This window comes from Pelodiscus sinensis, chromosome 2 (assembly GCF_049634645.1).
Source record: "Pelodiscus sinensis isolate JC-2024 chromosome 2, ASM4963464v1, whole genome shotgun sequence".
NCBI lineage: Eukaryota > Metazoa > Chordata > Testudines > Trionychidae > Pelodiscus > Pelodiscus sinensis.
Window position 1 is genome coordinate 38,928,582 of NC_134712.1, and position 15,909 is coordinate 38,944,490.

Here is a 15,909-nt window from a genome sequence, read left to right on the forward strand (position 1 = left end):
TTTTAGGTCTAGGTGCACTAATTCGAATTAACTTATTTTGGATTAACTAATTCGAATTAAGTTAGTTCGAATTAGTGCTGTAGTGTAGACATACCCTATCAGCACATGAAAGTTAATTGATACAACCCTGCAAAATACAACCGATTGAATTGAAAATATAATGCGGTGGGCACCTCTCCCCCTTTTTTCCTTTGCAGGTATTGGTAGCTGGTTTTGTTTCAGTATTATACAGAAGTGGACAGTATTAGTTTGTTTACTTTAAAAGGGACAACAAACAAATTCCAAGAGGGCTGTGTGCTTAAAGCCTGGGCATGGGGGCCTTGGATTCTATTCTGGTCTCTGCTTCCAGCTTCCCTTGCGACCTTAGTCTTACTTTCCAATCTAGAACAGGAAATGATTCAACATTGCAGGGGTGGTGGGGAGGCCTAATTCACTTCTTTTGAAGCAGAATGTTTCAAGAGTCTCAGATGGAAGGTAGGGATAGAAATGTACCTGATTGCATTAAAAAGCAATTTTATTATTACGATATTGCCCGCAAAAGGAAAAAGACTATACATTTAATTACATAGGCTTTTTTTGTAAAACGTTTTGGTATGTATACTACATGAAGGATGAAGTCTTTAATACATGTTTAAAAAATGGAATACCAAGACTGATGGGGTATTTTTGGGGCTATTGAAACTGGCTGCAGCCACAGAGCATAATCTCCTAAGGGTATTGTCTACACTACAGTTTTTTTGGAAAAATTACCATTTTTCCGACAAAACTTGAGGAATGTCCACATCGCAATTGCGTTCTTCCGCAAGAGAATTGAAAGAACAGAGGGGTTTTTCCGGCATTGGTAATCCTCATTCTACGAGGAAGAAGCCTTTCTGCAAAATAGAGAGATCTTTTGGAAGAAGAGGAAAGAGGAAAAAGCACAGGTGCCCTGATGGCCATTCCGTTCACAGCAATCACAGCTTGTATGCGAAAGAGTGTTCATTCAGTCTGGACGCTCTCTTTCAAAAAAGCAGATCACTTTTTTGATGCACTTTTGCAGTGTGGACACTCTCTTTTGGAAGAAGTTTTTTCAAAAGATCTCTTCCGAAAAAAGCTTCTTCGGAAAGAAGACTATAGTCTAGATGTAGCCTCAGATACGTACAAAGATGGACTAAAACAGAGGAAAAGCATTTTGTTGGGGCTGCATGCATTCCTTACTCTCCAGCCACCTCCTCATGTGCCTCCCAAAATGATCATCTTAGCTAATGATCATCTGAGCCAGACTACTATACCCCTATCAGAAGTCTGATTTGTCTTGCACACCTCCAAGTTTCACAACACTTAAAATTACTTGCTTGCAGAATCAGACACAAAAATACAAAACTGTCACAGCACACTATTACTGCAAAATTGTTTACTTTCATTTTTACCACAATTATAAATCAATTATAATATAAACACTGTACTTATATTTCAGTGTATAGGATATGGAACAGTATAAACATGTCATTGTCTGAAATTGTAGTTTGCCCTGACTTCATTAGTACTTTTTATGTAGCCTGTTGTAAAACTAGGCCAACATCTAGATGAGATGGTGTACCCCCAAAACAACTCTGAGTACCTGACAGTGCAACAGCAAAGCTACCAGCATCATTTTTGCTCATAAACTGCAGTACTTCCATTGCTCCTTAGCTTTTTTCCCCAATCTATTTCCCTGCTAGTCTTTAACTTATTCTAAATGCGGTCAAATGGAATGCGCTGATCCCAGCAAACTTCTGATCCAAATGTGGCAAAACAAGCTGACATGCAGAACTAAATATATATAAAAGAAAACATTTAAATGGCAACACTGTGTGCTTCGGGACACCTACTGTGCTTCCAGCACATGTAGAGAAAGAAACCACATCATCTTGACTAATTTAATAAAAGGTATATCAAGTTTTGGCAGAATATATTTTTGGTTAACAAAAATATACCTTAGTTCCTTTACTGTATTGTTTCTCCTCCATTCAAGGCTTGGTGATAATAATTGCTAAAAGTCAGATTAAAACCAAAAAAGCAACACTGTACCTTTCCATCTGTGATATAGCAATACAGAAGAGTTAGTGACAATGGTTTTTTCCTTTTCTCAGAACCCTGGAGTGTTGATTGATGAATCAGGTTATGAAACACCTGATCATCTATCAATCAGAACAGAAATGGATTCTCTCCAAACAGCCAGGATCACCTAGACATTAATACGTGGACGTGTTGCAACACTAACTCCTACAAAGTAGCTGTCATTGAGGTTTCTGTTATAAATAGCATTTTCAAAATCTTTTTAACATGTCTTGGCTTTACTGCAAAAAAATTATTTAGAGGTGTGTGAGAAGATCTAAAATTTGCTAGGATTTAGTGACTTTTCACCAATCCCAGTGCACATAATAGAGAAAGAAATATTTTGTATTTAGTTGTCTTCATTTCCTCCAACAAGACCAGAAATACAAGAATAAGAGAATTAGTTTTGAGCAAGCAAGCTTGCAGCCTCGTTACCACACCCAGACATGCTGGCTCCTGTGAAAGAGCACAAAGCATTGTGGGTCATGGTATGGCACACTATAGGCAGCCATATCAAGGGAGTTTTCCTTAGCTAGACTGAATAGCCTTTTCAAATAGCAGTCATTCTCCTAGCTCCATATCCCTCCCAACGCATGTTGGTAATGGGAGGGAAGCCAGGAGGACCGTGCCCATAGATCCCCTCCCAAAGGACTGCTGGGGAGAGGTGTACTCCCTTCCAACAGGAAAGCTATTTGGACAACAAACTAGTGATTATGGCTCTGTTCTGGAAACTCAATACAAGTCTCTCTCCAAAGACTATTTTTTAAGCTATCAAGGTGAAAGCTACCATTTAATGTTTTAATTAAAACACTTCAAAAAGCTATGGTTATTTTTGGGATTTGATAGCAGCTTTTAACTGCCTGAAGGGAGGTTACAAAGAGGATGGAGATAGGCTGTTATCAGTAGTGATGAGGAGGTGCAATGGTCTCAAGTTACAGTGCGGGAATTCTAGGCTGTATATTAGGAAAAACCATTTTACTGGAGGGTGGAGAAGCACTGGAATGGGTTACCTAGGGAGGTGGTGGAATCTCCATCCCTAGAGGTTTTAAAGTCCTGGCTTGACAAAGCCCTGGCTGGGACGATTTATGGTTGGTCCTGCTTTGGGCAGGGAGTTGGACTCAATGACCTCCTGAAGTCTTTCAGCCCTAGGACTCTAGGATTCTATAATTTTTCAATAAGTATAATGTTATTTGAGAACAGTAACAGTGTGTAGTTGTGTGTACAGTACATGCAATTTAAGTCAATGGGAAAGCTGTAGATTCCTCTGAAACATCAGGCCAGGGCTCAATGAAGTTGGCCATCCAAAATTACAAAGCAACTTTTAAAAATTCAGGTAATATGTACATACAAAAGGGAGACTACTAATGCACAGAAGAGACAACAGTTCAAGTTGATATCAAGCATATTGTTGAAAATATACACTTGAGATATATAGATGAAATTATGCAGATTTTAACAATGTGCATTTTAAAAAACTCACAAAGCACTTAACCAGGTCTTAAATTAGATGGAGGGAAGTTTATCTGAAAAATCCTGTAAAATTCATAAAATTATTGCATGTTAAAAAATAAACAGACTACCCCCACAGAATAAGTCAGCAGGACCTTTCATTTTTATCTGCAACCTTAAAAGTATGAACAAATACTAAAATTAAATCCATATGTACACTGCAGTATAGTCTGGTGCTTGCATTATTGCTGATTATAGGAATTCAGTGTTTATAATTTGCATTCTTTCCCAGGCTTGCTTTTTTTCTTCTTTTTTAAGTGAAGAGCTGAGGTTTATGCTCTTGCCAGGTCATAAATCACTCTAGAACACAGTGGCAGCTAAAGACTGCCCCCTTGCGTTAGGAGACTTGTTCCCACGCTTGAGGAGACCAGGCCTGCAGACTGACAATGAAACACTGGGATAAGATCCACAATTGAGACATCAGGAGTTTCTGACAAAGGGATATGAAATCACTTAAAGTCCATACAACTAACTCAGGGTTCAACATGTACTCGTTAAAGTACACCGTACTTGTTAAAATATGAGGAAATTCAGGATTTATTACTACACAAATTCTACTGAGGATGAATCCAATCTTAATGTACCAACATGGTGCCACAGGACTACTCGTTTTTAAAGTTACAGACTAACACGGCTACCCTTCATTAAATGGAGGTAGCAATGCACATGGCTGGTTGTAAATTACAAGTCCTGTATCTCTCATGTAAAACAGGCCATAGTTTTGCAGACCGTGAGTATCAGCATTACAAGTACATCTTTCAGAAAGCTTCTCATGATGTGTCCTGCCTGCTAGAACCCTGAGAAGGAAAGTCAGCAGCAACAGAATGCTGCAATATTACTTGTGTATTTTAAAAGTCTGCTGTCTTCCCAATTTGCAGTTTTCAGTGACACCTCAGAGTATTATAGCCTCAGATGATTCTGTGATAACTGGATGAATGTGCCAGTCTGCAATTAGTAGTATAAAAATTAACAGCTGCTAGCAAGGTCACATGCTGCAACCTGTTGTATACAGATGACAAACACATCATAGCAACATAGGCTGGTTTACTGAGTTACTGCAAAATACGATACTTCGCACTTAGTACAGAGCAATTCTATTGAAAACAATGTAAAATACATGGCAAGCCTGTGCTATCTCATGATAATGTAGTAAGTACCGAGGCTTTAACAGATGAAACTGCAAACTGTTTTCTTCACAAATGAGGAACAAAAGAACAGCAGAAATCAAGCTCCTTCATGCATTTTATTAGATACTGTATTTGATTTACCTAACTCTTCATCCAGCTTCAATACTGATAAGCTGGGAGTGAAGTTCATTATTGGTGGTTCCAGATCACTTTATGCCCTCCCAGCATTCTCCATCTTGAAAACTGTCTATTGCTATTCAATACACTCAGTGTTGTGAAGTGTTGCCACCACTACCGTCTGCTTATGCCATGCTGGACTGAATTTGCCTCCCTTCAATGACTGACATTAAGTACAGTCTCTGGAGGGCAAATTTTTCAGTGGCAGGGGGTAGTTTGTTTTAAAACTGGAGGGCTATGTCTACACTGTACCCCTCTTGTGCAAAAGCCTATGCAAATGAAGCACAGATTAGCACACTGTCACGCTTCATTTTCATAATTAATTGGGGGCATTTTTGCACAAAACACCCCTCTTGCACAAGAGCCATTCTTCCTCATTTTTTCAGGAAGAACGGCTCTTGCGCAAGAGGGGGGTTTTGTGCAAAAAGGAGCGGTCTACACCACTCCTTTTTGCGCAAAAGCCTCTTGCGCAAAAACGGCCTCTAATTAATTATGCAAAGGAAGTGTGGCAGTATGCTAATCCATGTTTTACTTGCATAGGCTTTTGCGCAAGAGACATGCAGTGTAGACGTAGCTGTGGATAATAACAGGAGAGAGAATAAACTAAAAGAAGGTGAAATGGGAAGATATGGAAAGACAAAGAATGGGTAAAAAGGGACAGTGCATTGGTAACAGTAACAACAACTATTCAAGCAGCAGAACTCTTGATACAAGGAAATTAGTTAATATAACAGCACATTATTCATCACTCTCACTAGCCACTGCACATGAACTGTATGGAATTCAGCAATAAGGGGGGGGAGGGAACGATAATTACTTCAGATTTAAAGCAGTGATCAAAAGCTCCTTCCAATTTGTTCCAATACAAGGCCCAGTACCATGCAAAACAGAGTGGCAAGAGCACTTGTCAGCCAGCAGATGAACTGTCAGAATACTTGTCAATTGTAACCGAGATTGCTGGCTGAGGGTGAACAGTGCCATTTTTCAAAAAATACCTAAAAAAACCCTCTACTTAATTTCCCCGTCTCCCCGACTCTGCTTTTAATTTTCAAAGAAGTAACACCAAAAACATTAGGGAAAACAAATAAAAGATGTTTTTTCTGAACATTCCTTTCCCCTGGGCATTATGAGTTAAAGGTCCTGACCTGTGTTTTATTGGTCTGACCTACGCTATTGTAACAGAAGACAGAAGTCAGAAACTTCAGCAGATGAACTTTCAACTTTCTTATTTGCTTTTCTAAATTTTTAGGGTCTACTTCACAAATTTGAGTACCAATTCTATACTTGCAAAAGGCTGCATCTACCCACTGTGTGAGGGAAATGGATAACAGTATACAGAAGCCCCATTTACACAAGCAAGGGTGTGTTTACATGTGCAATGCGAGTGTGCACATTTTGCAAGTACAGAACAGGCTCTCACCTTTGAAAACAGTGTTCTTTAAAATGATACACCTAAAATACAAAATGTAAACATAATGTTAAACATCAACTTCTTGCTTTGGTATTGAAGCAATAGGAAAAACAATTCACAACATCATCCTCAGTCTTGCACTGACGGCATTATAAACAAGCAAAATACAAAAGTAACAAATTTGAATGGCCAAAGAAACTTGCCAATACATTCAACAATAAGATGCCACAGCATTGGTAATACAAATGAAAATAGAATAGTTGCAGAAAAATCCAAACATTTTTCCAGACATTTTTTCCTGTATAACGCCTCATAGTTGCAGCAAAAAATTTATAGCAGCTTTCAATACAATTTAGTTCTCAAGTTGTACATTTGTGTTGGACTGAAGAAAATAAAAAGGGCTAGAGTTAGGCAGCAGCATAATAAGTGCATTCCAAGCATTGATAATTTGTGGCACATAAATCATCATAGAATACACATAGGATAATTTTTCTACTTACAGTGTCATACATTTGTATGATAAAATCTTTACATCATTTTATAGTATATAACCTATGGCTAAATCACAGTAACATTTCGCACAAATTAAATCTTAGTTGTTATATGGACTTGTGACTCATACAGGTATTATTTATTTTTCTTAACTTGTCTGCTGTGCTAATTCTCTGGGTATATAGACCCCACAACCTAGTTGGCACAAAAAAAAAAAATCTGATAGTATAGCAACTGATAGATCTCAAAGGTTTACTTAAAGATTAATCATTATGCTAGCTACAGTTTGAGCAAATCACTCACCCTGAGATCATAATTAGTATGGATGTTTCAAATATGCGATTTATTTGCTGTTTACTATTTGATAGCATGTTAGGAAATAGAAAAAGATGTATAAACACAGTAATAATGCCTTACTCATTCTGCTCTCGGCAACACTGAAGCTTTACAAGGGATTGTAAATGCACAAAAAAGTGAGTTGCACTGCTTCATGAAGAAGCTGCCTGATCACCACAATGCTCAGGCACTGAAGGCCGCCAAGCAACCTTCAATGCAATTCTTATTTAAAACTTACAATCTGATCACATCTGAAATGTAGGCGAATCAAGGGGCGAGTATTTTACAAAGCAGGCACAATAGAAAGAGTAATATCCACTACTACTATACACAACACTACACGCAGCTAACGGCAATAAATACACAGTGGTAAATTGGGGCAGGAAGTAAGTAAAATGAACTATACTACATCTGCCCCTGGGGTCAATAGGTATAGCCCTCACTACTGTGTAGCAGGGTTCATATATGCATTTGAATTAAGCTTGAACAAATGGGTTAGAGAACAGAATCTTAAACAAGGAAACATTTGAAATTAACTCTGCAACCTTTTTTACAAGATCCCTGACACATTCCCCAGTTGGTAACATCCTGCCACCAAGTGGAGAGTGTGTCATGAAATGAGCAACTGGATACGAGTTTGGATTTATTTAAAAAAAAAAGAACCATTAGTATTGAAAAATTTGGTTGTCAGATTGAGAATGAAGGGCAGAACTGCTTTTAATCAAAGACTATGTATATTTTAAAATAAAGAAACTAATCAAAACAGACACAAAACCAACCAGCCAATCCCTCAGTGTTCCCCTCCCCCAATCAAACAAAACACCGCAAACATCTGCTTATCGTCCATTAACTTTTGGGTTAATAGTCTCACTAACAAAGATATTAAAAATGCAAATCATGATACCTGAACATCTGCCAACAGCAAACTGTTTTTCCTTTCAGCACACTACTACTTGTTTCTGAATGCCAAGTGCTGAAGAAATTCTATTTAAGTCAGTGAATGGCACATAGCAACAGGCAATACATTGATGGCTATATCTTAAAAGGTACTAGATCCTTCAGTTTCTGCAAACATTTTCCCCTCTCTTCTCCTGTTTTCTCATTAACCTTCTAAAGGTGAAGTAAGAACTGGGTCCAGTTTTCCTTCTCATTTCTAGGCACATTCTGGAACATTTTTAGATACTGAACTTATTTCTTGCCAATTCCATTGGTTACTTTTGTTCTGGAATGACGATTCCTTCTTCTAGATGAATGGCTCTCAATGTTGCTTGAATGTTTTGGTGGACTATCTTCAGTACCTACAAAGAAATCAAATTTGGAGCTAACTGTTGAAAGCTATTACTCGCTGTTTTCATTTTTTGTTTTAGTTTCCTTATATATGTAAAATGTAAGCTAAGTACTGAAAGTTGAAACTAATAGTTTGATACTAGCACTCCATCTAGTGGTCAAATTGAAGCATTTATTCTCTCTGCTTCTGCAAGAAAACATCTTTCTCCAGGCAGCTTCAAAAACTTAGCTAATTAAAATATGATGTTGAAGTGTCCCCCACTTAAACGGATGTCACTCATTTTAATGCATAAATTTGGTATCCCTTTCCTCAGACTGTTGACAATAATTTACATTAGAAATTAAGACTCTCAAAAATGAGGTTGAGAGAGTTATGGAATGAATCTCCACATCACCAAACTTCCTGCATGAATAATTGTTTAGTATCTCTCATTTTGAATTTTTGTCACACACTGTCCCACTGACATTAACCTCTTGCATACTTGAGCAGAAAGTCTGCAACTGGGCAAATAGGTCTGATGAAGTATTTATTTCTATGCCTGAAAAATATACAGTATATGAAAGTAGATAGCTTTTAAAGTACTCAGTCTAGTACTATTCTTTAAATAACAAGCAAGGAGAAATCAATACCAGCAACCTGGGAAATCTGTGCATGCAACTGAAGAAAACGTAAGTGCTTCAAGTGTCGGGACTCCAGGAAGTTACAATGAACAGAAAATATTGTTTTAATGATGTAAATACACCTGGAGCGTAACCTCTGAATGATAGTTTCCAGATGTTAATCTTGTCCTTTTTCCACAGGAAAGCCCTCACTAAAGTGTGAGAAAGAGAAAACAGGCTGCCTACTTGACTTTCATTGCAGTAAAAAGGAAAACAGAAAAGCTGACTACTTAATTGTCTGTGTGGACCCTGTGACCTGCAGTAAGCTAATTAACTAATATACTTTGATCTAGTTCTCTTTGAAACAAAACGCACATCTGTAGGGTCCACATGGAGCGTTAGGCTGTGGCAGGCTAGTGCAGGATAGGCTGGCACCCCAACTTGCCATGAACTCAATGTTCATGTAGTCAAGCCCTTAGTAAGTGTCAGTAGGAACATAAGCTCTTGGGCACATTTGTGCCTGCTTAACAACAAGCAGGCATGAAAGCAAATTTCACATTCAAATGTTTCCTGGACCCCACAGAGGAGACGTTGAGTGAGAAAACCTGCCCAACAAAGTTATGAAATTCTCCAAACTGAAACATTTGCTACCAGGAAGGAATGGAACATCAATAGGAGCAAAAGCCATTAGCTCCATTAAAATTACAACACATTCTAACAAACTGAAAGAAAATCAGTGGTGGAAAACAGAAGTGGCTTTGCAGCTTATTTCTATAATGCACTTCAATTGCAGGGGTCAGAAAGTAAATCACATTATCTGTACTGAGGGTTTCTTAAGTTTGTTAGGGCTGAGCTGTATGCCCAATGATACAACACTGAGAAGGTGCGTGCAGAGCAGCTGTACCTTTAGTGAATTTAGAATGAAGCCATGAGGCATCTGGGCTGTAAGGGCTGTCCTCACTTTCTGACAAGGTCTGTAAAGACAAGAAGAACATATCAGGAAGCTGAATCCAGGGTTCTCCTTTCCACTATATTTTCAGTTAGGACTTTGTAGCATTAAAATTGCAGCAAGAATTCTGAGAAAAATGCTAATGGAAATAAAGGACCTGTAAAAGGGAAATAAAACAGCTGAGAGGTGGTCTGTCCTTTAACAACACTTTTCCCAACACTTTTAGTATTCTCCTTGTCTTTTTGCCTAGACAGTGGTGGTATTAGTTATTTATTATTCCAGTCTTTGATAAAGTTCCAGCCCCATTTCATACAGCTAGGATTACAGTGCTCCTTGGAGATTACAACACACTTTGGGTCCACTCCAAAGCCCACTAACTTCAATGGAAGTGATTTTAACTGACTTCAAAGGGTTCTGGATCATGCCCTTGATTCCTACGTCAGAGTTCTCTTTACAAGAACTTATACTGAGGTGGCCGTGTTGCAGTTTAATTTTGGTTTAAAATAAAAATTGCATCCCTGCCAAGATACCTTTTCTCGGTGGTCATAGTGCTCAGCATACCACACCATTCCATATAAACACAGGAAAGTTATAAAAGCCTGCAAGAAGGTAGAAAAAAAATGTTTACAGAACTGTGGGCTAAGATCTCTACTCATTTAACTGTACTAAGTCAATGCTGATGCTCCAGTTGAGAGAATTTGTCCTTTGTTTCAGAGAATATCAGAAAATCCAATCTGTTTATCAAAGAGAATATTTACAAATGCATAGCACAATCAATAATGTTCAGAGTATTAGGGCACGTCTGCAACTTTTATGGGATTCAGAAGCCTTTGTGTAATGAATTCAGCAGTTCTTGTATATGTACAGACTGCCCAAATACATAAGGTCTGCAGAATAGAGGGATGTTAAAATGCATTGTAAATATGTAACTGCTGAAATTTTCAGTGATTAAACATTTGCACATGGCGGGGAGGCGGCTCCCATGGAGCCATCTGCTCCTTCCCACTCCCCGTTGCTGCCTCTGTACCAAAGGCAGCCACATGGGGGCAGGGAGGAGCCAGATGGCTCCACAGGAGCTGGTACACACTGGGAGCCAGCTTAAAAGCAAGCTCCCCACAAGCACCAGTTCCCATCTGCCTTCTGACATACAGGCAGCAGCGCAAGAGTGGGGGAGGGGCCTGCATGTAACTGTGAAGGTTAATCGATGAACCCAGGCTCATTAGTTAACCGTTTACATGAGTAAGCTATCACTTCCTGAGCAGAATTGAGGCCTCATGTCAGTAATTCTTTTCCAATATAGTGCTGTATTAGTACTATACAGTACTGTATTAGGAGCAATCAGAACTGGAGAGTACACTTGGGCTGGACTGTGTGTTTCACTTTGAGTTGTTAGTTTAGGCCCATGCATATTTTAGGAAGGAAGGAAGGAAATAAAAACCAGTGCCTGACTCACTACTTTTTAAAGTGTTGGTAGAATGACTATACAGGCAGTCCCCGGGTTACATGGATCCGACTTACATCGGATCCCTACTTACAAACGGGGTGAGGCAACCCCGCACTAGCTGCTTCCCCCCAGCAGACCAGGGAGACACAAAGCTAGCGCCCCCCCGCCAGCAGACCAGGGAGACGCGGAGCGGCTTTTCTCAGCAGATACCTCAGCTTGAGAATAAAGGACTGAGGGAAGTGAGGTGTGGGAGAATAAAACTGAGCTCTGGAGAAATGTTTGGCTAGAGTTTCCCCTACAATATGTACCAGTTCCGACTTACATACAAATTCAACTTAAGAACAAACCTACAGTCCCTATCTTGTACGTAACCCGGGGACTGCCTGTATTCTGTACATCACAGACAGAAGAAAAGATTAGTCCAGGTTTTTAAAAAAACAATTTTAAATTAGCTCACATTTACTCTTCATCTTCCTCATTATGAAGCTCTTCACCATTCCTTTCCCCACAGTGTGATCCCCTTAAGAATCTGCCATTCCACAGATTGGTTGCATTGCAGGAATCAGGGTTATCACCTAAATTTCTTAAGCATTCCCCATGATGTCTAGTAATCAGGAAGTATCATCCTGTCAGTTTCAGCCAAAACAGCAAAGTTGCACTATTTGAGAGATGTGTGCCCTAACCTAAGTTATTTCAGGCAGCTTTTAGTTTGTGAGGCTATTCCAGGGCTCTCAAGACATTGCTGGGCATTATGTTTCAGGAGAGAGAAGTCTCACTTACCACACAAAGAAACCATAATACAACATACAATATTTGTGTTTTGGAGAAGAGCTCTTGACCAAACTTTATACACACAATAGCTTCAAGGAAACCAATGACCCTGTGGATAGAGAAAGAAAAGAGGCTGAGATTATAAACCCTGATGAGCTGAAGAGTCTGGATTCTTATCAGCTGTAAATAATAAGCAGTAGTGTTGGCCAGATCTCTACTGAGCATGCCATTCTTTAGCAGGAGTGTTAGTGTAGAGAATATGAAACCTGGCTGACAGTCCTCGTGGCTGAAATAGTCTGCTTATCTGTGAAATGGGCACAAAGGGTTCAGTGACAGTGAAAGCTTCCCCACACTCTCTGCTCACACACCTCAGTGTTCATGTGGAAGGATAAGATGATCCTTCCATTTTTATGTCCACTCAGCTCAGAGGTTCTTCACTGAGACAGTCAACAATGAGGTATCTGTACTATGGACACCTGACTATTCCACACTGAACTGACACCACCAACTCATTTCATGTAGGCCAAACAGTCATTAGAAGATAGTTGGTTGCTACTTTATCACTCTAGAATGGGTTCAGCTGCGGAGCCAGAGATGAAAAGCCATTCCCAATCCCTGAGCCACTCTGGTTGGGTCCCCAAGTGCCTGCTCTAGTAGTGAGGTTTGCTAGACATGTGAATGTGAACGTTTTGGTGTGTCCCTCGAATTCTCCTTCCAGTGGTCAGACGTGAAGAGCAGAAGAAAGGCAGCAAGAAGAAGAGGTAGACCTGACTACTGTCTACCAGCCAGTTTCTTCTCCTAACTAACATACATTGGAACATGAGTAGTGGCCACACAAAGCTGAGACTATGCCTTACTAGCAGAAGGAGAGATTCCAGAATTTTGGCCCCAAAGACACATATAAAAACCATTAAAAATTATGGACCAGATGCTTGGTAAATCCGTGCTGTTCCACTGCAGTCAAGAGAGCTGCAGTCATTTAGACCATGCGAGGGCCTGGTCCTATATGTTTGAAAACAGAGAAACAACCTTAATTCTATAAACATGAAGAGACTGGCTCTTATATTTATGATACTAATGATGCAGCCCAGGAAGCAAAGCTTCCATACTTACTAAACAGCAGGTGGCAATATCATTGACATATATGATTAATTCATGGATCAGGCCATATGCAAGAGAAGACAAGGCAGTGCCGATACCTGCCAGCAAAGTAAATTTGCAGACAAAAAACAGAGCTTTAGAAAAGGTGGTTTTTTTTTGTTTTGCTCTTTACTGGAAGATACTATGTAGATGAATATGAAACCTGTAGGACAACAATGGAGTGTAATTTTTCTCTTGATGGCTCCTATTATAATTTGCATATATAATTTGCAGCTATTCACATGTAAAATACTGTTTGAGCCAAATGATACTGAATATTGTACATTCATCAACACAAATCCAACTTAGACACAACAATAAATCCAAATACTTTTCTATAAAACAAAGGGTCAAGTACTGACTGCATCAGACATTATGAAACATCCTTTTAAAAGACTGCAGTGCAGGAACAAGAGCTTTTTCAGATGCCATTCTTATACGAAAAATATTCTACACAAAGGCTATTTAAAATTGGTCACCAGTTATTAAGGACATCTATTTTAGTCAAATTATAATTAAATCTTTAAAAGCTCATGGGAAATTGGTGAGAAACTACCATAAAGGTTATATACAATCTATAGCGCATGAGGCAGTTGGTACCTTAGAATTTCTTATTAATGTGTTGAAAATGAGGTTCACTCAGCACAATAAAAATAAATTTTCTCCTCAAAAGTGTGCCCAGAAAGAACTATGGCTGATGTTCTTTAAAGACAAGTATGCTCACTAAGGAATGGAAAGACTCCAAAGAGATGTTATTAGAAAATCTGAGAGGATACTGGTGAGGGGTCAGAGCAGATTTTGTATGCTGGCCCTACAGTATGTGCCTAATGGGACAGAGAAGACAGTTAAAGATGCATAGGCAATGAAGTTCTGGAACAGAGCAATAAGATTACTTGGCTTACTTGTCTTGCTAAAGACATGTGAGCATCAGTCTAATGCAGCAGTTCCCAACCTTTTCCAGGTAGGGACCCATTTTGACAATTCAGGAAGACTTGGTGACCCAAGGCAATTAAAAAACAGGGGGAAGAGGGAGGGAAGAGCCATCTGGGGAGACACTTGGTGACTCTTTTGAAATGTAATGGCAACCCATATTTGGGTCCCGACCCATAAGTTGGGAAACCCTGGTCTAATGGAATCTCAGGTTCTCATGCAGTGGAGATTCCTAAAGCAGAGAATACACAAGAGTAAGCACACTTAGTTCTGGTCAGCTACCTCAGTATCCACTAGTTGCAACTGTTTCAGATGCTGTTTGCTCAACAGAAAAGGCTCATTTATCCTCTCTTCGAAGAGGGTATCAAACATCCAGCTTAATGCAAATCTTTCTGTAATCATGATCCTGAATCACCCTTACTCATCCGAGTGTAAGCTTCATTCAGATGCTTTAGAAAAGAGGGCAGATGATGTTGAAGACTTCACAAGAGACTCGATGCAGGACCAGAGTGAAGTATGAAGTCTATTAATGGAGTCCTTATCAAATCATTATTAAGTAGAACGCTGTGAATAATAATTGTGAAAACATCACAGCTACCAGAAAACATTGAAAGACTTGGTGTGCATGAAGCTCTTACATTCCATGGCAATAGGCATCCTGAGATACATTTTGCCTTTAGAAAGCATTGGGAAGAAGTTTGAACCACTATTCTGTGTTCTAGATTTGTTCAGATTTATAAAGACCAAAAGCACAGACTTCCTAAAATATGCCCCTTTTTGGCAATTTTTAATCATTTGATATTATCTGACTATGGTCTAAACACTTCCATAGTAATTTATTTATTAGACATCTGTCTTTATAACTAAGAAACTTCCATTTAAATTTCCTTTAAGACTATTTTCTTGCTGATTGTCAGTCACCCTATTATCTTTTTACAAAACAGATATCAATGACTGGCACTATGAAATCTCTAAACATGTCCAGAGCTTCTTTATACATATATTTTGATTTATTAAAAGATACCTACCCTGACACTTTAGATGTACACACAATGCTGTCTTTAAAAACCCCATATAAAACAAGTCAAATCTACTCACGTTTACTCAGTCCTGCAATCCTGAAAATAGTCTAGATATAACAGGGTTTGCAATGTGTCGTGAAGATCGAAACTGGTCTGATTCAGACCAAAAGAGTTTGAGAAATTTCTATTGTGAACTTCATCTTTCTCTCTCTCAGACGCTGAATTTTACAGCTTATCAGTTTGAGCATCTCATTGCAACCTCTAGGTTAAAAATCAAGAGGAGAGGAATACAAATAGAGCTTTATAGATCAATGCCAACATCCTGACTTCCATGAAAAGGAAGTTAAGGATGTTAGATAGCGTTTAATTGAATAGTCCTGTAACCACACCAAATTTTAGTGGTTACATGATTATTCGATAGCTCCCAGAGGCAGGGCCAGCAGCCAGCTCCCCGTGTAGGGATACAGAGGCAACAGCGCAGGATGGCAGCAGTCACTGTCAGCGTGTGGTCCAAGCTCACTGCGGACAGAAGCAGCAGCGCAGAATGGCAGCAGCGCCATCCTTGTCCGAGCAGCCCATCTGCAGAGAGCTTGGATCCCCCCCCCCCCCCGCCACGAACAGGATGTCCTGCCACGCAG

General features: G+C 39.3%; 1 protein-coding gene across 3 annotated transcripts in view; it reads right to left on the bottom strand.

Annotated features, from left to right (window-relative positions):
* Nucleotides 1-1,380: 1,380 nt before the first annotated feature.
* Nucleotides 1,381-15,909, bottom strand: part of PTDSS1 (phosphatidylserine synthase 1) — a 58,240-nt gene continuing 43,711 nt past the window's right edge. For all 3 annotated transcript variants that reach the window (XM_006123930.2, XM_075920340.1, XM_075920339.1), the window contains 4 exons: nt 12,189-12,288; nt 10,495-10,563; nt 9,920-9,989; nt 1,381-8,426 (listed from right to left, as the gene is read on the bottom strand). In XM_006123930.2, the coding sequence (XP_006123992.1) occupies nt 8,317-8,426; nt 9,920-9,989; nt 10,495-10,563; nt 12,189-12,288 (349 nt within the window). In that variant the 3' untranslated portion in view covers nt 1,381-8,316. The remainder of the gene's footprint in view (nt 8,427-9,919; nt 9,990-10,494; nt 10,564-12,188; nt 12,289-15,909) is intronic.